Source organism: Notolepis coatsorum (genome assembly GCF_963971535.1).
Source record: "Notolepis coatsorum genome assembly, chromosome: 5".
Classification (NCBI taxonomy): Eukaryota; Metazoa; Chordata; class Actinopteri; order Aulopiformes; family Paralepididae; genus Notolepis; species Notolepis coatsorum.
In genome coordinates this window covers 165,489,310-165,516,417 of record NC_140169.1, presented here as the reverse complement: position 1 = coordinate 165,516,417, position 27,108 = coordinate 165,489,310, and the positions used below count along the sequence as shown (strand labels likewise).

The 27,108-nt window shown below is 41.7% G+C and overlaps 2 protein-coding genes across 2 annotated transcripts in view; both read left to right on the top strand.

Annotated features, from left to right (window-relative positions):
• hce2l2 (high choriolytic enzyme 2-like 2) overlaps positions 1–3,777 on the top strand; it is a 29,969-nt gene extending 26,192 nt beyond the window's left edge. The window contains 3 exon segments of the mRNA XM_084314798.1: positions 1,860–1,941; positions 2,494–2,618; positions 3,662–3,777. Of these exon segments, the coding sequence (XP_084170924.1) occupies positions 1,860–1,941; positions 2,494–2,618; positions 3,662–3,681 (227 nt within the window). The 3' untranslated portion in view covers positions 3,682–3,777.
• Positions 3,778–9,113: 5,336 nt separating this feature from the next.
• On the top strand, positions 9,114–19,112 carry hce2l1 (high choriolytic enzyme 2-like 1). The gene is made up of 9 exons (XM_084314641.1): positions 9,114–9,210; positions 9,518–9,569; positions 10,404–10,466; positions 11,390–11,542; positions 13,620–13,737; positions 14,921–15,099; positions 15,206–15,287; positions 17,881–18,005; positions 18,106–19,112. Exons 1-9 carry the CDS (start codon positions 9,139–9,141, stop codon positions 18,117–18,119), a joined length of 858 nt encoding a protein of 285 aa, XP_084170767.1. The 5' UTR covers positions 9,114–9,138; the 3' UTR covers positions 18,120–19,112.
• The last annotated feature ends 7,996 nt before the right edge of the window (positions 19,113–27,108 follow it).

The window sequence follows — 27,108 nt, the reverse complement described above, 5'->3', positions numbered from 1 at the left end:
GGGGGAAGAAGCAGGAGGGGAGGGGTCAAGAGGAGGGGGGGGGGGGGGGCAGGAGGGAGGGGCAGGAGGGAGGGATAAGAGGGAGGGGCAGGAGCGAGGGATAAGAGGGAGGGGTAAGAGGAAGGGGCAGGAGGGAGGTGCAAGAGGGAGGGGCAGGAGGGAGGGATAAGAGGGAGGGGCAGGAGCGAGGGATAAGAGGGAGGGGTAAGAGGGAGGGATAAGAGGGAGGGGCAGGAGGGAGGGGTAAGAGGGAGGGGCAGGAGGGAGGTGCAAGAGGAAGGGGCAGGAGGGAGGGATAAGAGGGAGGGGCAGGAGCGAGGGATAAGAGGGAGGGGTAAGAGGGAGGGATAAGAGGGAGGGGCAGGAGCAAGGGATAAGAGGGAGGGGTCAGAGGGAGGGGCAGGAGGGAGGTGCAAGAGGGAGGGGCAGGAGGGAGGGGCAGGAACGAGGGATAAGAGGGAGGGGCAGGAACGAGGGATAAGAGGGAGGGGTAAGAGGGAGGGATAAGAGAGAGGGGCAGGAGCGAGGGATAAGAGGGAGGGGTCAGAGGGAGGGGTCAGAGGGAGGGGTCAGAGGGAGGGGCAGGAGGGAGGGGTAAGGGGGGGGGGCCAGGAGGGAGCGTTAAGAGGGAGGGGCCAGGAGAGGAATAAGAGGGAGGGGCCAGGAGAGGGATACGAGGGAGGGGCAGGAGGGAGGGGCAAGAGGGAGGGGCAGGAGGGAGGTACAAGAGGGAGGGGCATGAGCGAGGGGTCAAGAGGGAGGGGCAAGAGGGAGGGGCCAGGAGGGAGGGGCAGGAGGGAGGGGCAGGAGGGAGGGGTCAAGAGGGAGGGGCACGAGGGAAGGGCAGGAGGGAGGTACAAGAGGGAGGGGCATGAGCGAGGGGTCAAGAGGGAGGGGCAAGAGGGAGGGGCCAGGAGGGAGGGGCAGGAGGGAGAGGTAAAAGGGAGGGGCCAGGAGGGAGAGGTAAAAGGAAGGGGCCAGGAGGGAGGGGTAAGAGGGAGGGGCCAGGAGGGAGGGGCAAGAGGGGGGGGGGGCAGGAGGGAAGGGCAGGAGGGAGGGATAAGAGGGAGGGGCCAGGAGGGAGGGGTAAGAGGGAGGGGCAGGAGGGAGGGGTAATGCCGCGTTCACGTTACGTGGGAAGAAGCGGAAGAACCAGCTTCCGACTGGGAAAAACCATTCACGTCAGCCTCCTAGTGGTAATTCCTACTAGGACATATGGGATTTTTTTATAGACCCCGATATCTCCCACTTCGCGTCACGAATTGCGGAAGTATGGATGTGGGCGTTTCATCGAGTCAACGCGTGAAGGCTTCCTAGTTGTAGCAACGAGATGTCCTCTGGTTCTTCCGCTTCTTCCCACGTAACGTGAACGCGGCATAAGATGAGATAGGGGCCATGAGGGATGGGCAAGAGGGAGGGGTAAGAGGGAGGGGCAGGATGGAGGGGTAAGAGGGAGGGGTAAGATGACATATGGGCGGGCCTCCAGTAGCACACCACATAGCGCGCTGAGTCGCGAAGCGGTCGTCCCGGGTTCGTTTCCCAGTCCCGGCGACCATTTGCTGCATGTCTTCCCTGCCTCTCCTCCCGTTCTCCCTCTCTCCCTCTATCGGTCCTGCGTGGCCATAAAAAGCTGAAAATGCTATAAATAAAAGTAAAAAAAGAAAAGATGACATATGGGCTAGGAGGGAGGGGTAAGAGGGAGGGGCTGGGAGGGAGGGGTAAGAGGGAGGGGAGGAGTCAATCCAGAACAGTAGATGTGGGGAATATAATATTATATTATAATATAATATTTACCTTGGTTGCAATGGTTTGTTTGTTTGTTTGTTTGTGGTCATGAAATTATGAATTTCCCCCAACAGATCGCGTGAGGAACTTTGAGAAATTCAAAACCGACAGCATGGATCTGCCCTACGATTACAGCTCCATTATGCACTTTGGCATGTGAGTCAGATCAACAAGTTATCGCTGATTGAACACATTGGGCATCTTTTTTTGGTCTCATCTTACAGTGATTATACTTATGGCTGTTTTATATGCTAAGCTCCAGGCCATCAGGGAAAACCCCTCCCACCCACTATACACAGACTTGGCTGACAGGAGGAGCATGTTCAGTGCCAGGCTCACACTACCTAAATGCAGCACTGAACGGCACAGGAAGTCCTTCATTCCAACAGCCATCAGACTTTAAACGCATCACTGTGCCTCACTGCATCACTGAGCACAGAGTGACAGTTACCATCTTCCTGGACTCTTACCTTTTAAACAGCACTGTGCAATATTACACCTACTGTAGACCTCAGTATATTTTTACTGTATTTATTTACTGTATATTCTATTCTATTTTTATTCTATTTTATTCCATTCTTATTCTTAGGCAATTTGATTTGTTTTGTTATTCTTATTCGTGACCTGTCTAAATGTTTAATATTGAGCGATTTGCAGTGTCAAATTTCCCTCGGGATAATAAAAGTATTTCTATTCTATTCTATTCAGGTACGCCTATTCTGAGGACGGAGATCCCACCATTATTGCAAAAAACAACAGGAACATTCACCTGGGCCAGACCACCACTCTCAGCCACATCGACCGGCTGAAAATCAATAGGCTTTACAAGTGTGGTTGGTATCAAACATATTATATACCCTTAATGCTTTGAGTACAGCTGTGATGAAAACACAAGTTACAACATCTTATATCTCCTTAACCCGTTCACTGCCGCACTACCAAACGGTTAACCCTTTCACTGCGACAATACACAGAAGGTTAACCCTTTACTATCACACAATGCCACGATGCCAGTTACCCAGGTGGGGTATCTCCCGGGCCTTTCTGTGTGGAGTTTGCATGTTCTCCCCGTGCTCGCAAGGGTCCCCCCCCCGATAAGAGAAACCCAATGGAAAAACATGCAAAACAACAGATCGTCAACACTTGGATGGTCCCCGGGCGTGGCTCACACCACAGCCCTTGTCTGCTCCCGGCTGCCCTTGGGGTTGGGGGGGGGGGGGGGGGGAGGACGACGGGATGGGTTAAGCGCAGAGGAGTATCGCATCGGCGATCCTACAAAAACAATGCATGCGTGTGTGTGCTAACCGTGTGTGCTAACCGCTAACATTGATGATAATTGCATGCCAATTAAAGACCTCTGTGACAGGTCCTGCATTATTATTATTACTACCGACAGTAACCGTCGGTAGTGTGATAGTAAAGGGTTAACCTTCTGTAGTGTGGCAGTGAAAGGGGTAAGCTGGGATGAAAACACAAACTACAACACTGACCGGCACCATCTCTATACAGTATATAATATGTTGCTTCATTCCAAAATGAGCCATCCAAGAGTTTGAAACGTTTTGCATGAAAGTGAAGCCCACTTCACTTACAAATTACAAATGAGTCATATTTGAGGATGAGATTATCTGTTGTCGTTTTTTTTTCTTTTTTTTCCCCTCGCATTTGCATTTTATGGTTATGAATTTAAAGTAGCACCCCCTGTACAGAAGGTTAACCCCCCCCTCCCCGACCAAAGGATGTATAGGTATTTTGGAATGAAACCCTTATATATCATATATTTTGTGATAACATGTCATTTGTTCAGATCAGCCGTGTATTAAAAACAGCTGACACTCTGCCCTCATGATTCCTCTCCGTCTCTCTCTCTTCTCAGGAGACCCAGACGATTATTGAACAAACAGTGAATTGGGAGCATTCTTTTGACAACAGAGTGCATTGGGAGCTACCGAAAATAATATTCAACAAATAAAGATTGATTCTGTGAAGCAATTTGTTTGTGGAAATGTCGACTTATTTCTCAAATAAGTGTATTTTGTTATGCATTTGTGTTCTCTTGTATGAGGATGTTATGCCTCAGTCAGAACTCAGAACATGAACCCCGGACCTCTTGCATGAGGACGTTGGACGTAAGGCCTCAGAAACCTTTGAGGAAGAGTAACTGAACATTTTTACTAGTTTTTAATAAGAACTATACGGATATAGATATGACTGATGAGAAACTATGCTTTGCTTTAGTTGTGCTTTAGTCATTCTGTTCAATTCTGCTTTAATTTATTGGCATAACTGACAAGAATTTACCTGGGTGTCCCTGCCTACAAATTGAAGATAGGCTAGTGTTAGGGCAGTGTCTCAAATTGGGGTATGATTACTGCAAGGGGTACACAACTAAATAACTTAAAAAATACATTAAAAAAAATATATATAATAATTGTATCACAGAATCACACCAAAACAATGATTTCTATAAAAATACATACACTGATGAAATATTGCTAAATGAACATCACCTTTTCTATGCAACATGGTATTCCCTACTTTACAACAATAAATGTATAATATACTGTATGAGCTAAACCAAATGAGAGGCGACGTGAAGACGTCCGTTAACGGGGAACTTGGCAGAGTTATGGAACCATGAGAACCACTGAGTTATGGAACCATGAGAACCACTGAGTTATGGAACCCTGAGAGACACTGAGTTATGGAACCATAAGACCCACTGAGTTATGGAACCATGAGACCCACTGAGTTATGGAACCCTGAGAGACACTGAGTTATGGAACCATGAGAACCACTGAGTTATGGAACCATGAGAACCACAGAGTTATGGAACCATGAGAACCACAGAGTTATGGAACCATGAGAACCACAGAGTTATGGAACCATGAGACCCACTGAGTTATGGAACCATGAGAGACACAGAGTTATGGAACCATGAGAACCACAGAGTTATGGAACTATGAGAACCACAGAGTTATGGAACCATGAGAACCACTGAGTTATGGAACCATGAGAACCACAGAGTTATGGAACCATGAGAACCACAGAGTTATGGAACCATGAGAACCACAGGGTTATGGAACCATGAGAACCACAGAGTTATGGAACCATGATAGCCACTGGGGCGACAGCGGTTCGGGAGGTAGAGCAGTCGTCTGGTAATCCGGAGGTTCGTGTCACATAGGTTGATACTTATTATATTTGAGACACATGTACATGTTTAGATTAGGGATGTTCGATATTTCGTTTTTTACAGATATCCGATATACCGATATTGTCCAACTCTTAATTTCCGATACCGATATATGCGGGGTTCCCCCCCCCCCAAAACGGAATAATTTCAGGTAATTAACATTACATATCTCTTGTCATGGAATTAACACAACATTATGCATACTTTTGACAATAAATAAAATAAGAATTTGTTCTTACTTGCTTGCCTGGGTAAATAAAGGTTAAAAAAAAATAGCAATAATTTCTGATATTACATTTGAATGCCAATATCGGACATCCCTAGTTTAGATGTATACCTGAAAGGGTTGTTGTGAACCCCACCCCGTTCAGTAGGTGCAGACCAGCACCCCCTGGTGGCAGGAGGAGAAAGCAACTCAACGTTTCCCAAAGTAAATCAGATTTATTCAATAAAAGGGGAATGGAACCTGTAAAAACACGAAAAAATATATAAGGTAAGGGAGAACAAAACAGGAATATACAACAAGACACAACACAAGGCAAGAAGTAACGCTACAGAAATAACAAGTGGAAACACTAACAAAACACAAGTAACCCAAGTGTCACAGGACACACTCACGTGGTAAATACACCAACAAGACTAAACAAGGCTACTAATAACACAAGTGTCGCCAGACACAACCAAGCTCACGGGGTGAATACACGAGCAAGAACACAATACAAGCTACTGAGCGTACTACAAAGGTATAGTCCCACAACAAGGCTACCGAGCGTACAAAGGTATAGTCCCACAACAAGGCTACTGAGCGTACAAAGGTATAGTCCCACAACAAGGCTACTGAGCGTACAAAGGTATAGTCCCACAACAAGGCTACTGAGCGTACAAAGGTATAGTCCTATTAGTCCCACAACAAGGCTACCGAGCGTACAAAGGTATAGTCCCACAACAAGGCTACTGAGCGTACAAAGGTATAGTCCCACAACAAGGCTACTGAGCGTACAAAGGTATAGTCCCACAACAAGGCTACTGAGTGTACAAAGGTATAGTCCCACAACAAGGCTACTGAGCGTACAAAGGTATAGTCCCACAACAAGGCTACCGAGCGTACAAAGTTATAGTCCCACAACAAGGCTACTGAGCGTACAAAGGTATAGTCCCACAACAAGGCTACTGAGCGTACAAAGGTATAGTCCCACAACAAGGCTACTGAGTGTACAAAGGTATAGTCCCACAACAAGGCTACTGAGTGTACAAAAGGTATAGTCCCACAACAGTGGCATAACGACACAATACAAGGCTACTGAGCGTACAAAGGTATAGTCCCACAACAGTGGCATAAGAACACAATACAAGGCTACTGAGCGACTGAGCGTACAAAGGTATAGTCCCACAACAGTGGCATAAGAACAGAATACAAGGCTACTGAGCGTAAAAAGGTATAGTCCCACAACAGTGGCATAAGAACAGAATACAAGGCTACTGAGCGTACAAAGGTATAGTCCCACAACAGCGGCATAAGGCAACGAATGTGTGTGGGATCTCAGGTTTTATCCACCCGCCCCTTAATGAGTAATTGCCCTCAGCTGTAGTCATCACCGGGCAATCAGGAGACTTTACAGGAAGGGGCGGGCACTCAGGAGACTCTACAGGAAGGGGCGGGCACTCAGGAGACTCTACAGGAAGGGGCGGCCACTCAGGAGACTCTACAGGAAGGGGCGGCCACTCAGGAGACTCTACAGGAAGGGGCGGGCGGTACCTGAGTGAGAAGGAGAAACAGAAAGGGAGATTACTAAAAGGTGAACACAGCACCATACTATAATATAAACACTAAGGCTGTCAAAGTTAACGCGATATTAACGCGATATTAACCCGTTAACGCACAATTCTTTTAACGCCACTATTCTTTTAATGCATGATTAAATATATATATATAATATATATATATAATATATATATATCTTTTTTATTCTCTTTTTCCCAGACTTCACTCAGGTGTATTGTTGATACTCTCATTGGTACTATGTTTGTTTCTGACTCAAAGTGTCTGTGTGTGTGAGAGAGAGAGAGAGAGAGAGAGAGAGAGAGAGAGAGAGAGAGAGAGAGAGGCGGGGGGGGGGGTGAGAGAGATGAGGAAGGGGCAAGAGAGAAAGAGAGCTGGGAGAGTGTGTGTGTGAGAGAGAGAGAGGGGGGTGTGAGTCCTCAGCCCTTGTGTGGGTGAATGTAACAAGTTCCTACGTTTCCCCTATTATTTCATGCACACTTTATTCATTCTTTAAAATTATTATTTTCTTTTAAGTTATTTTGTGCATCACTCTGTTTTGAATTTGATGCAAATTTGCAATGCATGAGTGTCATCCTTTTGTGTTAAATGGCTGCATAAAGCAAGCATTTGTTGACTCTCATGTTGATAAGAGTATTAAAACTTGAAAAATATACGTTTAAGGTAGATTTAGAAAATATGCGATTAATCGCGAGTTAACTATGGACAATCAGATTCAATATTTTAATCAATTGACAGCCTTAATAAATACAGAAAGACTTACTTATACTAACCTGATGTTCAACATGTTATTAAAAATACAATAATAATAATCACCAACCCCACGTAACAGTTCGATTCCCACTCCTCCCGGGCAGCGTGTTGATGTGTCCTTGAGCAAGACACTTAACCCCTAATTGCTCCTAATGAGCAGGTTGGCACCTTGCATGGTTGCCTCTGCCGTCGGTGTGTGAATGGGTAAAACATTTGAGGAATAAATTGTAAAGCGCTTTGGATAAAAGTAATATATAAATGCAGCCATTTAGATATTTAGATCCACTGAATTATGGAACCCTGATAACTACTGAGTTATGGAACCCTGAAGAACCAATGAGTTATGGAACCATGATAATTAATAACCACTGAGTTATGGAACCATGAGAACCACTGAGTCAGGGAAGAACAAAAAAAAATGTTGGGAATTACTGAAGTACAAGATATTTCTGTTTGGCACCAAGCCATTCCCTAAAATGTATAAAATAAATAAATAATATGAACTACTATCAATTCCTTTCTATATTCTTACTGTAAATCAACATGTCACCAATTTTGTATAAAATAATTAAAAACACACAAAATAATTATATACAACAATGATAAATACATATTTCAACAAAAAGCTTTACTTTAGGTAGGACAACTTTCCAGTATGTGATGTGTAGGACATATAGAGTGGGTCTTGTTTACATTCAGCAAGAGGGGTAGTGGGATTAATATACATTGTCGTTTTGGGATCATCCCTATGTTCCCCGGGTCCTATGTTCCCCGGGTCCAATGTTCCCCGATTGATTGATTAATTGATTGAACATTTTATAAATTTTTATTATTTTATTAATTATTAATGTCCACCTTGTTTTGAACTGGTTAAGCTTAGGCCCTCTTTCGAAGTTGGTTAAGGTTAGAGAGAGTTTGGAATCAGGGCTGGTGGTCTAACATTTTCAATCAATCAATCAATCAATAAATCGGGGAACATAGGACCCGGGGAACATAGGACCCGGGGAACATAGACATGCTCCCGTGGTTTTCACTCTTAAATTATTTAGCAAACAAGGTGGTGGATGAATTTGCACTAACAAGAGGGAAGCCATGCCCCTTATCCCTCCTTAAATCCTTCCCTGGATATAAACGCTAAATACTATTTGGAGTAGGATTAGATGTTTGTTTTGATATTCACCTAAGTGACACAATGACTGTTGCCCCGACTCAAGTGAAGACCGATAGTTTATGACCAAATGACTGGTTGCCGGTGCAGCCAGGCACAAATTGCTGGCTCTGGCGGACTGGATGGTCAGTTAATGCCAGGAGAGTAAATGCTGAGAACGCAGCCCAGACCAAAACATCTGCAGGTTGTCTGGTCTCTGAAAGTGCTGAAACTCACAAAATGTTAAAATACAGGGCCTATTAGCTGGAGGTCAGCGATGGGGGCCTTTTATGGATCGCCAGTGGACTTTTGATAATGACACAGGTTGGATGATGGGGTGGGATCGTGATCGTGATTCACCACAGAACATGCATCCAATGAGTGCAGAGGACCGGAGGAGAGAGGAGGGTTATATAGATTCCCTAGAGGTAGCGGAGACAGACACACGTGTACTATACTATAGTCTGAACCAAAGCAATGCATTCTGCAACACTGCTGCTCGGTGTTTTATTTGGAATGCTGACCCATTCGTCCGCTCTACCTGTTCAGGTTAGTGCTACTGGGATATTATTCGCTTTGTGTCTCCTGATTGATTGATTGATTGATTGATTGATTGATTGATTGATTGATTGATTGATTGATTGATTGATTGATTGATTGAAAATGTTATTAACAGATTGCAGAATGGGTACAATACAGTACGGCTCAATACACACAATTGTTAAGGGGATGCAGACCAGAGAAAGACTTTCGTCTCGTTTACATCAGGGTCCCCCATTTTCAATTCATCATTCATCATTCATCCTCTGGTTTTATCGGCGAAACACATTAACACATATACACCTTTGAATTACAGAATTCATCAGCGCTGCAGGAGGGGAGATCAAGGTCAAAGAGAACATATGGCGGTGGGTTGTTGATTTTGGAGATGTTTCCTTTCTGTTGTATAATATATTACATGTGTTTTACAAAGCAGGTAAACGTTTTTGATGCTCCAAATTAAGGATTGTCATTAACTAAAATCCGTAGTCGACTAATAGTCATAGGATATTGTCGATTCATCGATTAGTTGATTTTGAATCGACAAATCTGTCAAATCGGTGTTTCCCCAAATGGAAGCACGCAGAAGCAACTCTTTAAATGTAATGCTTACCAGAGATGGGCTTATCATTCACATGCAACCATGCGGAAGAAACTAGATAGAATAGATATCACTATGAAAGAAAATCGACTATCAAAGTCTTGGTGGACAAAAAAATAATGACAGATTTAATCCACACATGCACGCCACATTATTAATATTATTATGTTTTTGAGAATATACTTTTCATTCAATCTTTATTCATACTCGATAAATACACTGAGTAGTTAAACTCATTTACAGTGTCGTCGACAATCGGAGTAAAATTAAGAGCACATTTGGAAAATTAATGTAAAATAATAAAAACAGAGGTAATCATTTCAAAACAATTACATATTGTGGTGACCTGATTGGTCATCAAAGTTCTAAACTGACTCATAGACACTAGAGTGCCTGGTTTCAGAGTTTCCTGCAGGGTATTCCATGAAGTATAGAGGCAGAGAAGCCAAGAGCAGATCCACCAAGTTCAGTACAAACTCTAGGCACTCTGAGTGTAAGACAATCACTGGATCGTGTACGACAGTTTGCTTTCCTCCCTAGCAATGGATTCTCTAAAATGTGTGACTTGCATGTAACTATGTTTTATCCCGTTTCTGTTTAGTTGTTTTAAGACTAGACCCTAATCTTATGAATGCAATGGACAAGATCCTGGAGACAAACGAGAGTAAGGAAGCTATGTTTTCTCAACAAAATCGAAATGTTGATTCTTATTTGTGATTTTTTTTTTTTTATTATTATTCTTGACTAGCTAAATGTTTATTGTGAGCAATCTGTATTATTTCCCTCTGGCTCTGTGATTCTATTCAAAATCAGTTGGAACTTTGGAACTTTGGACCAAAGCACACGCCAGGCTGGTGTTGAATGTACTGTTATAGTAGTGCTGTCAGGCGATTAAAAAAAGTAATCTAATTAATTACAGGATTTGTAATTAATTAATCTAATTAATCACATTTTAATCGCATAACCATTTTATGCCTGATATTCTATATTCTATAATCATATTTCAAATTGCATGTGTCCGGATGGCAGAATTCAGTACTGTATCTACAAAACCTTCTGTTTAATCATCTTCCATCTATTAATTTGCTTAGATTTGTCAGGTCTGGTCAATTTGAGCATAGTGTTATTCACAGTCAAAGATAAAAAAAATTTAATTGATATTCTCATTTGGTTCATCACAATTTACTCAAGCCTAGTAACAGACACAGTATTTCCGACACTGGGAATACATTCCCTGAGATCCATAGATGTCCCTAGAATCAGATACCAAGAACATGCAAATGGACCATATAAAAAAAAAGTCTGTAAATGTGTATTCTACATTCTTATGGAATGAATGAGATTAAAAAAATAAATGTTATTAAAAAAATAAAAAATAAAAACTTTAATTGTTTTTTGTAATTCATTTTGAGTTAATTTTCATAACGCGATAATTTGCTGTGTAATTAATTAATCTAATTAACGCGATAAACTGACAGCCCTATGTTATAGAGACAAATATTGGATCTTCTCGATTGAAATGATTTGGTACAGTTTGATATCTTGGCATACCTTTGTTAAAAACACGCGTCTCTCGTAAACGTCCAGGGTTGCATGCCCCCAGGGGACTCACGTTCAGGGACGGGGACATCGCCAAGTCGTACGTACGGAGTGCCATCAACTGCCCCGGGAACACCTGCCTCTGGCCTAAATCAGTGGACGGATTCGTCTACGTACCGTACATCATCTCTCCACTATACGGTATGTGTATACTGTATCTCTGTCGATTTTCAAAGGTGTACATTACACAACTTTTCGTCATTCGTAGTTTTAGTTGAACACGTTTTTTTCTTTTCTTTTAAAGTTAGCCGTTTGTCATTTAGGTTAAAAGGTGCACCCGTGTCGTTTCATGTTATAACTGAATACATAAAGGAGGATTGGGTCCCTGGAGCTCGCTTTGGCGAGAGCGCCACAGATGCGTTTAAAAAGGGCCTCAAAACACATCTTTTTAATAGAGCCTTTTGTTGATTTGTATCTAGTTTTAGCCCCACACATTTTATGTTCTTTTACTCTTTTACTAGTTTTAGCCCCACACATTGTATGTACTTTCACTAGTTCTAGCCCTTCTTATTTTATGTTCTTTTACTCTCTTACTAGTTTTAGCCCTTCACATTTTATGTTCTTTTTACTCTCTTACTAGTTTACCCCTTATTTTATGTTCTTTAACTTTTTTACTAGTTTTAGTCCTACTTATTTGGCTGCACGTTAGCCTAGCTTAGCACAATGAATGGAAGCGGACAGTGCCGGTTAGCCTTCGGGAGAGGTGTTAGTTGGACAATGCCTAGGCCAGTGGTTCTCAAACTGTGGTACGTGTACCACTAGTGGTACTTGGTTGTACTGCTGGTGGTACTTGAACATTTTTAATTAAATTTTTTTTAAAAACATTATATTTTTTTTTATTTTTTTTTGCAGTCAGGCCACTGAACCTAGAAGCAGGCCAGGCCAGTGTTTCTAGCTGCGGTGGCGCGATAGTTAGATAACCTAAGTGGGGAACAACCAGGAGATCACTGTGACAGAGAGTAATGCAGTCTAAACAGTCATACATCTTTTATTCAACTTCAGCCCTGATCATAACCATTTTAATTTTTAGATGTTTTTGTAATGTCAGATAAAAAATGAAATACTCCCACTTTTCTGAAAATAGTTGTTGTTAAATCTGACATTACAAAAAATCCATCAAAATCTGTGTTGTTGCTAATCATTTGACACATGCCTAGCCCCAATCCCTTGTATTTGATATATTGAAAATATTTAACTTTTTGTGTGTTTATTTTAACAATAATTTGTGATGCCATCACACAAACTGGCATTTAAAGGGTTACAATTGGAAAATGTATTGAATATGTGTTTTCTTTTTTTTCAATAATTTGTGATGCCCATCACAAACACTGGAATTTAAAGGGTAAAAATAAAGAAATTCCTGCACCAGAATGCAGGAAATTAAGTCTTTGTAACAAAATAATTCCTGGTGGGGGACCCCCACTTAGAAAGTGGCCTGATTGGGGCTATATTTCACACTATATTTCCCAGCCTGAATTATTTCCCCAGTCCGGCCCTGCTTATGCGAGTTGTCAATGGACAACAACATGCTGTGTGTGTGTGTGTGTGTGTGTGTGTGTGTGTGTGTGTGTGTGTGTGTGTGTGTGTGTGTGTGTGTGTGTGTGTGTGTGTGTGAGTGTGAGAGAGAGAATGAAGGACAATTGCTTATTGTGTGAGAGAGAGAGAGAGAGAGAGAGAGAGAGAGAGAGAGAGAGAGAGAGAGAGAATTAAGGTCATTTGCTGAAATACAGTTGTTCTTAATTTTCTCACTTGCTATGTGAGAATGTTAGTTATTATGTTCTCAATGCCCCTTGCATTGTATGAGTTGTGTGGAAGAGTTTGCTAGTTCTAGTGCTACCCCTTTGTACATTGTGGCTGTGTCTGACAAAAGTTAACAATAAATAATGGCATTAGGAATACATTTGCCTCCTGCATGAACTGTGCATAGCTGAATAGACTGTATTTTAACATCGGCCATATGGTGGTACTTGGAGAGCCAGCTACTCTCAGGTGGTACTTGGTGTAAAAAGTTTGAGAACCACTGGCCTAGGCTAACCGGCACTGTCCGCTTCCATTCATTGTGCTAAGCTATAGGCTAACATGCAGCCAGATAGCTTTCTACTGAACACACAGAGAGGAAACTGGTATCTATCTTCTTGTCTCTCTCTGGAGAAGACTGTAAGCTAATTTTCCAAAAGTTTTGGCGTGTTCCTTTAAAGTACACTACCTTTTTCAACAGATGACATGGAGCGAATCACCATAGAGACCGGCATGCAGGACATCACCTCTGGAACGTGCATTAAGTTTGTTCCCCGGACCCACGAGGGCAGCTTCCTGGATGTCCAGCCTAGATATGGGTGAGTGGGAGTGGAGAGCATGGGCTTTGTATATCCCAGACTGTATCTTTATTTGTGATTTTTGACTACCTAAATGTTTATTGTGAGCGATCTGTAGTGCTGAATTTAGCTCGGGATCAATAAAGTACTATTTTATGAAAGAAACCTCTTCAAGTTGTCCTTTTAATCTATAATCTCTCTCATATATTTATGTTTATATTACATGGATATTACCATTAAGATTCACACGCATAATATATATATATATATATATATATATATATATATATATATATATATATATATATGCGTGTGAATCTTAATGGTAATATCCACCTTCAAATCCTGTCTCAAAACCCACCTGTTCTCCCAAGCATTCAACCTTCCTACCCATACCACCCTCCTTTAACCTACCACCTCCTTTTCCCCTGCCCGTATACCTTCCCCTGCCCACTCCCACCGCCCGCCCCCCCCTCCCTCCCCTCGGTTTCCCTTACTTACTTCCCGATTGTCTCTCCTACTGGCTTCTGTATTTGTTGTTTGTTACTTGTGGTTTTATGTTCTTGTGTATTCATATTGTTCAAGATTCAAGAGATTTATTCGTCACATACATACACGAGACATCATGTAGTGAAATGAAGGTGGCGATGCCTTTATAGATAATAAAATAGACATGATAAAAAGTACTAAGATAAAATACAATGCTAAGCTTACGAATTAAAATGTAATGAGTCCTATATACACTACTATACAATATACAGTTATTTTACTATATTTAACTATACTATACAAAAACATACAGTTTTTTTTTAAAGTGATCTTTTTTGTGTTTAAAGTGACCTGTAGTGTGTTTGTGTGTGAGGTAGTGCAGGAAGTGTGGTGTGTGTGTGTGTGTGTGTGTTCATGTGTGCCTGTGTGTGTGTGGAGAGATCAGTGTTCAGTGTTCTGATGGCCTGGGGGAAGAAGCTGAGTCTGAGTCTCTCTGTTCTTGCTGCGTGTATGCGGAGGCACTTGCCTGACCGCAGCAGCTTGAACAGGCTTTGTTCCCCGTTTCCCTGTGGTTCTTATGTTTCTTTGTTTTTGCCTATCGTCAGCGACTTTGGGTCCTTGAAAAGCTCTAGACAAAATAAATATATTATTATTATTATTATTATTATCATGATGTGTTTAATGGAGATAATCTCCGTGCTCCTTGTACCCTCAGCTGCTGGTCCTTCCTGGGGCAGACTGGTGGAAGCCAGGTCCTCTCTCTGCAGACGCCTGGCTGCATCTGGTCGGGCGTGGCCTCCCACGAGTTCATGCACGCCCTGGGCTTCGTGCACGAGCAGTCGCGCTCCGACAGAGACCACTACGTCAACATCGTCTGGAGCAACATCATGCAAAGTTAGTATCGGGGTCCAATAACTTTCCCAAGATTCATTCATTTATTTACCACAATGGTATCTCTCCTATAACGAGAAAACAATGTGCTGTTTTTGTGCCTAAACAGGTAGAGTCCATAACTTCCAGAAACAGACCACAAACAACCTAAATACAGCGTACGACTACAGCTCGGTTATGCACTATGGGAGGTGAGTTGAGCTTATTATAACTATATTTATAACTATACTGTATATATATATATAACTAGTAAGTAAGTAAGTAAGTAAGTAAGTAAGTAAGTAAGTAAGTAAGTAAGTAAGTAAGTAAGTAAGTAAGTAAGTAAGTAAGTAAGTAAGTAAGTAAGTAAGTAAGTAAGTAAGTAAGTAAGTAAGTAAGTAAGTAAGTATTTATAAAGCACCTTTCATACATGTCATGTAGCTCAAAGTGCTGTACACAAACATAGGCATATAACGATAAAAGCAATACTTGGCAACATGTTTTAGGTTGCTCACTTCCTGCTTAAAGGGACAGTTGTGATATTAATTAATGCATTGCCATTAGCGGACTCACTTCTGGTCGTGTTGAGAGGGAGACAGGTAGATTCAGACAGACAGCGTCAGACAGACAGCTTCAGACAGACAGACAGCTTCAGACAGACAGGCAGCTTCAGACAGACAGGCAGCTTCAGACAGACAGCTTCAGACAGACAGACAGCTTCAGACAGACAGGCAGCTTCAGACAGACAGCTTCAGACAGACAGGCAGCTTCAGACAGACAGCTTCAGACAGACAGGCAGCTTCATACAGACAGCTTCAGACAGACAGAGAGACAGCTTCAGACAGACAGACAGCTTCAGACAGACAGGCAGCACATGGGGTCCAGGAACAAAACATATTTAATCTACACCACAACATGTATTCTAAAGTTTTAACAACGGAATACTGCAGTTCAAATGTCTTTCCCCCATTCTTGTTTCTTCTCTCAGCTTCTATCCAGCTAGCTAGTTCTGAGAGAGGAGCTAATGGCTATCCAGCCTAGCTAGTTCTGAGAGAGGAGCTAATGGCTATCCAGCCTAGCTAGTTCTGAGAGAGGAGCTAATGGATATCCAGCTAGCTAGTTCTGAGAGAGGAACTAATGACTATCCAGCTAGCTGGGTCTGAGAGAGGAACTAATGGCTATCCAGCTAGCTAGTTCTGAGAGAGGAACTAATGACTATCCAGTTAGCTGGGTCTGAGAGAGGAACTAATGGCTATCCAGCTAGCTAGTTCTGAGAGAGGAGCTAATGGCTATCCAGCTAGCTAGTTCTGAGAGAGGAGCTAATGGCTATCCAGCTAGCTAGTTCTGAGAGAGGAGCTAATGACTATCCAGCTAGCTAGTTCTGAGAGAGGAGCTAATAGCTATCCAGCTAGCTACGGTAGTTCTGAGAGAGGAGCTAATGGCTATCCAGCTAGCTAGTTCTGAGAGAGGAACTAATGACTATCCAGCTAGCTGGGTCTGAGAGAGGAACTAATGGCTATCCAGCTAGCTAGTTCTGAGAGAGGAGCTAATGGCTATCCAGCTAGCTAGTTCTGAGAGAGGAGCTAATGTCTATCCAGCTAGCTAGTTTTGAGAGAGGAGCTAATGGCTATCCATATAGCTAGTTCTGAGAGAGGAGCTAATGGCTATCCAGCTAGCTAGTTCTAATAGAGGAGCTAATGGCTATCCAGCTAGCTAGTTCTGAGAGAGGAGCTAATGTCTATCCAGCTAGCTAGTTCTGAGAGAGGAGCTAATGTCTATCCAGCTAGCTAGTTCTGAGAGAGGAGCTAATGTCTATCCAGCTAGCTAGTTCTAAGAGAGGAGCTAATGGCTATCCAGCTAGCTAGTTCTGAGAGAGGAGCTAATGTCTATCCAGCTAGCTAGTTTTGAGAGAGGAGCTAATGTCTATCCAGCTAGCTAGTTCTGAGAGAGGAGCTAATGTCTATCCAGCTAGCTAGTTCTGAGAGAGGAGCTAATGGCTATCCAGCTAGCTAGTTCTGAGAGAGGAGCTAATGTCTATCCAGCTAGCTAGTTCTGAGAGAGGAGCTAATGTCTATCCAGCTAGTTCTGAGAGAGGAGCTAATGTCTATCCAGCTAGCTAATTCTGAGAGAGGAGCTAATGACTATCCAGCTAGCTAGTTCTGAGAGAGGATCAATGACTATCCAGCTAGCTAGTTCTGAGAGAGGAGCTAATGACTATCCAGCTAGCTAGTTCTGACAGAGGAGCTAATGACTATCCAGCTAGCTAGTTCTAAGAGAGGAGCTAATCAATGGCTATCCAGCTAGATAGTTCTGAGAGAGGAACTTGGTAAGTAAACAAATTACTATGCATCAATTACACTACTGGCAAGTATTTCACAACACCGTCACTGTTTTTATATTTTTGCATATTTATTATTCCCATAATCTCACACATATCCTTCGATTATGAACAGTTTTGTAGAGATACATTTTATTTGAGAGTTATTAAGTTAAAGTTCCAGGAAGTATTAATTACAGCTAGATCAATGACATTATTGATCACTGAGTGAGTGCTGTTCCTGGAAAGACACCTTGATATACTTTTCATTTTCATAATTTCTCCGAGTTGTATTTAATACTTGATTTAATATATGATGTCATAATGACATAAAATGGTGCAACTCTTCAACTCAATCATTCTCAAACCAAGTGCATTTTTACAAGACCGTTTGTAGTTTGGGGATACGTGTGAGATTATGGGCATAATACATGTTTAGTTTTTTTGGTGGAGTGTCCCTTTAAGTTATGTATTATTATCTCACACAGGTATGCCTTCTCTAATGATGGAGGCCCAACCATAATCCCCAAACCGGATCCTTACATTCCCATTGGTCAGCGAGATGGACCCAGCCAGTTGGACCTGCACAAAATAAACATCCTGTATGACTGTGGTAGGTGAACACTGTCTGTCTATGACTGTTACATTATCAAAAAGTCTATTTTCGTTGATTCAAAATGAACGATTCGGTTTCTTTTTCTATTTTCCACTAGGGGTCATGCTGTAATTGGATCCAGAAGGTCGGCACAAGGTCAAAAGGAAGGAACCACTATGTGCTTCAGTAGCTCTTTTGAGTGATACCAATTTCTTAGTGTAGGCTACTACAATTCTTCAGTCTGCAATTTTGCTTGACAAATTTTTTAGTGTTTACTCCTAGTCGGGTAGACTGTACTACTTTGAGTCAATGGGTAAACACTGAGATCTGTCATTTACAGTTACACACAGTCAATCTGAAGTGCCACAGTTGATTATATTGTTGTTGATAATGCGCTTACAAGTAACCACCAGTATACCCAACCCTTAGTATGATAATAATGATCAAATCAATTGCAAGGGGCTGGGACAGAACGGGTAAACGAGTTCATTTTGGGGAGCGATTTTAGGAACATGCAACAAATCTTGAATGATTTTCAAAAATAAAAACGAAATACCGGATGAGTGAGATATTCTCAAATGTTCTAGACAAGTAGTTTTACTTCCACTTAATAAAAGCTGTACTCAAGCTAAGCAATAGTACTTTGAATAATAATAGCCTAATTTTGGATGCAATATGCTGGTAGTGGACAATTGGCCAATCAGATGACTTGTCCAATGCTAAATTCAGATAAAATCACATGTAAACATGTCGGAGAACAAAGGAAAGAAATATTTTTCTTTTTGGTGCATTTTGCACACATTATATCTCTCTAATGGTAATACAATATATATTATACTGTATCTCAGTCATTTTTGTCCAATGATCCCAAACTAATGTAAGTGTATACTGTTAAAGGAACATGCCAACATTATGGTAAATACACTTATTGCCTTCTCCAGAGTCAGACAAGAAGATAGATACCAATTTCCTCTCTGTGCGTTCAGTAGAAAGCTATGCATGCATGCGGATACAGGAGAGGTGTTTTTGGCCCACAGCTAGGCTATAGCTGAAAGCACAGAAAGGAAATGGACCTGTCTCAAACCCTGCCCCTTTTCTTGATCCTCCAATCACAACTGTCGCTTACCTCGGACAAACTTGGTTTGTCCGAGGTAAGCGACAGTTGTGATTGGAGGATCAAGAAAAGGGGCAGGGTTTGAGACAGGTCTATTGGTATCTATTTTCTTGTCTGACTTTGGAGAAGAGGGTAAGCGCATTTCCCATATTGTTGGCGTGTTACTTTAAGTAACAACAATAGATCAGATCGGTATCAGATCAGCATTAACGTTTAGGACTTGGAATCAGTATTGACTGTGCGGACGTTTTTGCAGACAGTGCACCAGTAATATTGTATATTCCAGAAAACGTAACAACCTTTTGATGAAATTGTCATATAAGGTATTTTTTGAAGAGCAAATTATTTGGAGCATATGTCAGATAACCTATTTGAAATCGCAAATGTGTATAATAAGCATTGCGGTGTAGGTGTAGAAGTTAGGTTGAAAACTCGCAAGCCAGTGTACCTGCAGCAGCCTGTTAGCTGCAAGAACCGGCTTTTACTAATTCTAAAGTTAAGTACACTACTAAAGTAACATCTTCAAGAACCGGCTTTATCTAATTCTAATGTAAAGTACTAAAGTAACATTCTGTAACTTCTGCATTTCATTGTCTAATTTTCTGCTACCCACTCTGGTTCTACTCAGTTTAAATCAAATAAAATAATATGCAAGAAAAGGGTGGTCTACATAATGGATTATTTTTCTGACGTATTATTATTTTTGTATCGTTATTATAATTATTATTAGTAGTAGTAATATTAGTATTAGTATAATTATCATTATCATTATCATTATCATTATCATTATCATTATTATTATTATTATTATTATTATTATTATTATTATTATTATTATTATTATTATTATTATTATTATTATTATTATTATTATTATTATTATTATTATTATTATTATTATTAGTAGTAGTAATATTATTATCATCATCATCATCATTATTATTAGTAGTAGTATTATTATTATTATAAGTATTATTATTATTAGTATTATTATCGTTATCATCATTATTATTAAGAGATGTCCGATATTATCGGCCTACCGATATTAGGGAGGGAGGCTGCAACAAAAACAAGGATATGTACATGCATATAAGTAAATAAAATAAAAATTACAGTAGCAATAGTATACAAGGAAAATTACAACAAATAAGGGAGAAGGGAGGAAAGAGAGAGAGGGGAAAAGAGAAAGGGAGAGTGAGAACCAGAGGGAGAGAGAGAGAAGAAAAGGGGAGATGCACAGATAATGTTTACATTTAGAAAGCCTTGTTGAATGCATCCAGTGAAATGAACACATAAATGCATACTTTTATTGTCAAACACACTCAGACACACACACTGAGTCGCAGATGAAATGTCTCTCTGCACTTGACGACCCCGTCGTCCTTCCCCCCAAGGGCAGCTGGGAGCATGCCGTGCCCGGGGACCAATCCAAGTGCTCCTGTCCGTCTTCGTCAGCGACAGCGTTAGCGATCTGTTGTGCATGTTTTTCCATTGGGTTTTATCTTATTGGGGGGGGGGGACCCTTGCGAGCACGGGGAGAACATGCAAACGCGACAGCGTTAGCGATCTGTTGTGCATGTTTTTCCATTGGGTTTTATCTTATTGGGGGGGGAACCCTTGCGAGCATGGGGAGAACATGCAAACTCCACACAGAAAGGCCCGGGAGATACCCCACCTGGGTAACTGGCAACACGGCAACCTGGTCCCCAAGCGGGAATCGAACCCAGGACCTTCTAGCTGTGAGGCGACAGTGTGTTTTTTTTTTTTTTTATCTTTTTATTATAAAAATAATCAGTTTACATTTTATGCATTTTCTATATATATATACACACTATATTATTTAAATGTATTACTCACATTTCCCAGGCATAGCCCACCCCCTTCTTTTGCGCTTCCCTAAATCAACCAACAAAAACAGAACAAGCCACAAAGAAAACAGTGTTATATATACTTATTTCCTATACAACAAATCAAGCATAACCAAAAAACCTCCCCTATCCCACCCAAACAAACCCACAAAAAAAACCTATCCAAAACCAAACTCTACTTTACCTTTTCCAAACTTAACACATTTACCACTGTCAATGAACCATCTCTTAAATATCTCCTTACTCAGCAATTTCTCTGTCAACATAACATCCCTTTTCATTAAATTCAAAAAGATTGGCCATACTTCCACCTTTCTCTGCTCAGAAAAAGCAATTCGCCTTCTCAAGACAACCGCATACCTGGCATGACTCAATACATAATTGATGAGATTTCTCTCCTCCTCCTTTCCATCTAATGCACCAAACAAAAAATATCTCTTCCAATCTGTATATTTGATTATTCCCCAGCTCGCCCTCATGCCCTCTTTCAGCTCTGCATGGAAGCCCTGCAGGCCTTCACACTCAATGAACATGTGCATAAAACTTTCATCTTTTAATTTGCACACATCACATGTTCTACTTATCTGTGTATCTATATGATGTAACACTGTTTTTGTATAGACCCTATTCTGTCTTACCATGAAATCATTATGATCACATTCGATATTATTAAACTTTATATTCACATTTTCCCATATTGATCCTCCCACCAACCCCGGAAACACTTTCTCCCACACCTGTTCCGATGCTGGCACCCTTCTTTCTTTTGTTACAAAAAATCTATAAATATCTTTACTCCTCACATTTCCCAAACCCTTCTGCTCATCCCCCTTTCCTACCCTTAATTCTGGAAGACTACAGCTCCTATTCCCTACACACTCTCTCTCTATTATCTCTCTCCATTCCTTCTGCAATCCAGTTTTAATTTTTTCAAAATTTGACACGACAGTTGCAAACCGATATTCATCATCTACCTCGATTACATTGTCATAAATGGCCTGCACCGGGAGAAAACCTGGCACATACTCATATACAAAATCTTTTATCTGTGTCATCCCTGCTCTCAGGAAGATTTTACTATATAATACATTGCTATTGTGGCATATCCTGGGGTTCAGGAATACTGGCTGATTTAAAACCATATCCAGTCCCACACAATCATATACAATGTTAGGCAGGTACTCTGCCCATGCCTGTAGTACCTCCCTATACATCTCCGGTATATTTTCCGTCATTAAAGGCTTAAAGCCCATAAATAAGCTATTGTCACCACACCTACCTACCTTCTCTAGGCTCTCTTTAAAGAAACACTTCCATCCGTATTTGGTCTCATCGTAAATATATTTCTGTACACATTTCAATCTCACAGTTTTCTTCCTTACCTTTAAGTCTATTAAATTCAAACCACCCTCATTACACTTACCTATTAAGACTTTGTGGGCGATTTTTGGTGACTTCCCCCACCACAGAAAATCCGCCACAACCCTATTAATCTCATTTTCTATTGCCTCTGGCATATCCAAGGCACCTAACACATATGTCAGTTTAGACATCAATAAGCTATTTATCACCACAACCTTACCCTTCAATTTTAGTGTGCATTGTTTCCAAAATTGGAGCACCTGTTTAATCTTATTAATTATACCTACCCACGTTAAGTCCCTCTCCTCTTTCTCCTCTATCCCTATCCACACACCCAATATCTTTATGTGCCCCTCTGCTTTTTTCAGCGGAACCACACAATCACTAATTTTTACTTTACCTACACACAATAACTCAGTCTTATCAACATTAATTTTGGCTCCAGATGCCTTACCATATACCTCTAAGCACTCCATAATTCTATTTATGCTCTCCATGTCTCTCACCGTAAAGGTAGTGTCGTCCGCATATTGGTGGATCAAACTCTGCTCCCCGTAGGGTATTCCTATTCCAATTATTTCCTTTTTACTTTTTATGTATGTGGCCATAGGCTCTGCGGAAATCGCATAGAGCAAAGCTGAAAGAGGACACCCTTGCCTAACAGACCGCTCCACCCTAAACACATCTGTAATACACCCATTACATTTCACACAGCTTTTTGCATCTTTATACAAAACACGGACCCAGTTGACCATCCTCTCCCCAAAACCAAAAACCTCCATGACCCTGATTAGGAAAAAATGCTCAACCCGGTCAAAAGCCTTGTTAAAGTCCACACTGAGTACTGCACAATCATCATTATTATAATTTACATAATTTACTACATCCTTAATCGTTCTTACAGTTTCTGTGATGTCCCTACCCGGAACACTGTAGGCCTGGGTTGGCGCCACTATGCTCCCAATTACTTTCTTGACCCTGTTGGCCAGAATTTTGGTAAGCACCTTATAATCAGAATTCAACAAACTTATAGGCCTATATCCTTCTAACTTTGTTTTACACCCTTTGTTTTTAAATAAAATTGTCAAGACACCAGTGGTCATTGCTTCATTACACTCACCATTCCTCTCTATTTCTCTGTACACTTTCAACAAAATAGGTGCTAGCAGACCAACAAAAGCCCTGTAAAATTCTCCTGACAAACCATCAAGCCCAGGACTTTTGTTAGTCTGCAAACCCTGAATCGCTTCCCTCACTTCTTTTTCAGTGATTTCACCATCACACATCACTCTATCCCCTTCATCTAATCTCATTTTCACAGTTTCCAGTACATTGTTCACACATTCAAAATCCACTCCTTCACTCTTATACAATTTTTTATAAAAAGATTCCACTGTATCCAATATTCCAACTAAGTCATTCACTTTTTCCCCTTTTTCGTTTTCTAGCTCTCTTATGTATGTCCTTCTCTGTTTACTTTTTTCTAGGCCTAGAAAAAACGAGGTGCTCCTTTCTCCTTCAAGGGCATATTTCGCCTTGCTCCTCATTATTGCTCCCATGCACTTTCTTCTTTCATTCTCTGCCCACTTTGCCTCTAGCTCTGTATACTTCTCTGCACTGTGTTCTGGATTTTCTTTTAATTTTTCCTCTTCTTCCGCTAGCAACCCTTTTAATTCCCATTCTTCTCTTTTGTTTTTATAATTTCTGGCCTTTGTATATCTTATACTTATCTTTTTTACATTAATTTTAACTTGTTCCCACCACATACCCACATTTTCATTAAACATTGGGTTTTCCATTTCAGCTTTCACATACCCATATATCTTTTTTTGATATTTCTCCTCACTCAATACACTTGTATTTAAACACCACACACCCCCACCTCTCCCTTGTATTTCTATTCCTAAATCAAAACACACAGCCGCATGGTCACTCAAAAAATTAAACTTCTGTTCTATATTATTAATGTAATTCCGTATTTCCCGTTTAACCAGACATAGATCAATCCGGCTTTGCCTTAAGCAGCCCGCCACTACTTGTTTCCTTGTAAACCCTCTTTTCCCAGAATTCTCCTCTCTCCACATATCCACTAGATCCACATCAGACATTATTTCTGTTAGTGTATTTCTAGCTGTGTCACACTTGAAAATCTTGCTCGTAGTATCTAACCTACTTCGCAAAGTGTTAAAGTCACCGACAAACAAACAATTCCCCTTCATGTGCACCTTTAGCCCTTAAAAAAAAACCTTCCTAATTTTCTCTACATTGGGCGCATATATATTCCCTAATCTAAACAAAACTCCCTGATGTTCAAATTCTAATATAATCACCCTCCCTTCTGCGTCCTCATATATTACCTTTATATTTTCCACTACGTCTTTTTTAAATAATACTGCTACACCACATGATCGCTCTGTACCATGATTTACATATAATACATCAGTCCATTTTCTTTTCACATCATTCATCATATTTTCCGTCCACCACGTTTCCTGCAGCATCACTATATCTGTATTAAAAGTCGATATCACCTGCTCAATTTTAGTTTTTTTCCTCAGTCCATTCACATTAAGCGATGTTACAGTGATGGCAGCACACATGACGAAAAAAATATTGATTATCCTATATATCATACCTTATCATACCTTCTTACACCACCCTTTAGCACCTCTCTCCTCTCTTGATTTTCTTTTCAGTAGGTTGATAGCAGATGGGCTGGTGTCCATCTCCTCAGAGTCCTCTGATGTAGCCCCCACCTCTTCCCCGGTCCCTGGCAACCCCTCTGAGTCTCCTATAGACCCTTCCCTCTTCTTCCTCTCCTCCGCGCATGTAGACGTTCCCTCTGCCGCGTCCCTTTCGTCGCGCGCCTCTAGATGCGCTCTGCCGCCTCCTCGCCCGCCAGCGCTGCCTCCCCGGGTCCGCGGCCCAGACCCAGTAGCTCTTGTTTCGCCTGTAGATGCTCCGGATCCCAGCTGTCTCTCCACGGACTTCAGTGACCGCAGCAGTCCCGAATCAAAACCATCTATGTTTTCATTCAGGCCTGCGGTGTCCTCTCTCTCTCTCTGCCGCGCTGTCAGCTCCTTCTCCTCGTCATCTGCGTGCTGTGTGCTCGGGCCGTCACTCTCCTGTTCACTCTGACGCGCACTCAGCTCTGCGCTCTCCCCTGTCGCCATCTCCACTTGATCTCCATCTGGGGTCTGCGTGATCTCCTCCTCTTCCTCATCCTCCTCCGCTTCATCATCTCCTTCGTCTTCTTCGTCTTCTTCCTCTCCTTCGTCTTCATCATCTGCTACTGCCTCACCCTCGTCCTCTCCACCTGTTTTCTCCGTCTCAGTGGCTTCTCCTCCGTCGTTTCCACTCTTCTTGGCAGCCCCACCGGTCTCACCTCTCGTACCCTGCTCCTCGTAGCGCTTCCAGGGCGTGCATGTACACTGCTCGTACTTTTCATCACATCCCCTGCACTTTCGTTCAGTGTCACACTCTCGAGCGTAGTGACCTTGCTGGGCACATTTGTGACATTTGAAGTCCGGGCAATCTCTCAGGACGTGACCAGGCTGAAGACACAGCCTACAAACTCGCACCTGCCTATTATGGATCACTCGAAAATGTTCCATCCCCTGTTGAGTCTCAAACCGGGTCGAATACGGCAGGGATTTGACATACTCAGTGAACTTCACTTTTACGAACCTTGTGCCGTCTATAATGTCCGTTCCAGGCCACGTCCTTCTCTTGATCTGCGTTACCGCCGCCACTCCCCATAGCTTCAGTTTCTCGAGAATGTCCTCATCCGTTATGTATAAAGGCAGACCCAAAAAAGAGACGACAACCTCATCGTTCGACAGTTCTGTTGCCATTATTCTACTGTCCTTGATTTTAAATCCGTCCATTAGTTTCTCCTTCACCTTCTCATCCATCAACATGATTTCATACTTCTTGGGCGTCTTGTATCGACATCCAATGACAGTCCCACACTCCGACTTTATCGCCCTCAAAAGCTCCATCATTGTGACTCTATCAGGCCCCTCAATGTCCACCTCAACTGTTAATCTTAACTCATATTTTCGTTCATTCATTTCATCCGTCTGTCTCGGAATCCGCCCACCGTTCGAAATGTTTGTTGCCATGATTTCCCGTCCGAGCCTCGAGACAAACGTCAATTTCCCCCAAACAGCTAAAAGCCGTTGGGGGAAACTACACTATACAAAAAAACAATATAACACTCTACTACTTACTCTATACTCACTTTAACCAACTATCTCACTATCAAACTCAAAGCTTCCGTGCGCTGTCAAATTCAAACCGACCTGTCAAAAAGAGGACGCGTTCTAGGCGACAGTGTTAACCACTACACCACCATGCCGCCACAAAGTACTAGTTACTTTGAAGAAAAGTATAACTGGACCACATACCACTTTAACATAACCTTTAATCAGAGCAGCATAACTGGACCACATACCACTTTAACATAACCTTTAATCAGAGCAGCTTAACTGGACCACACACCACTTTAACATAACCTTTAATCAGAGCAGCATAACTGGACCACACACCACTTTAACATAACCTTTAATCAGAGCAGCATAACTGGACCACATACCACTTTAACATAACCTTTAATCAGAGCAGCATAACTGGACCACATACCACTTTAACATAACCTTTAATCAGAGCAGCTTAACTGGACCACACACCACTTTAACATAACCTTTAATCAGAGCAGCATAACTGGACCACACACCACTTTAACATAGCCTTTAATCAGAGCAGCATAACTGGA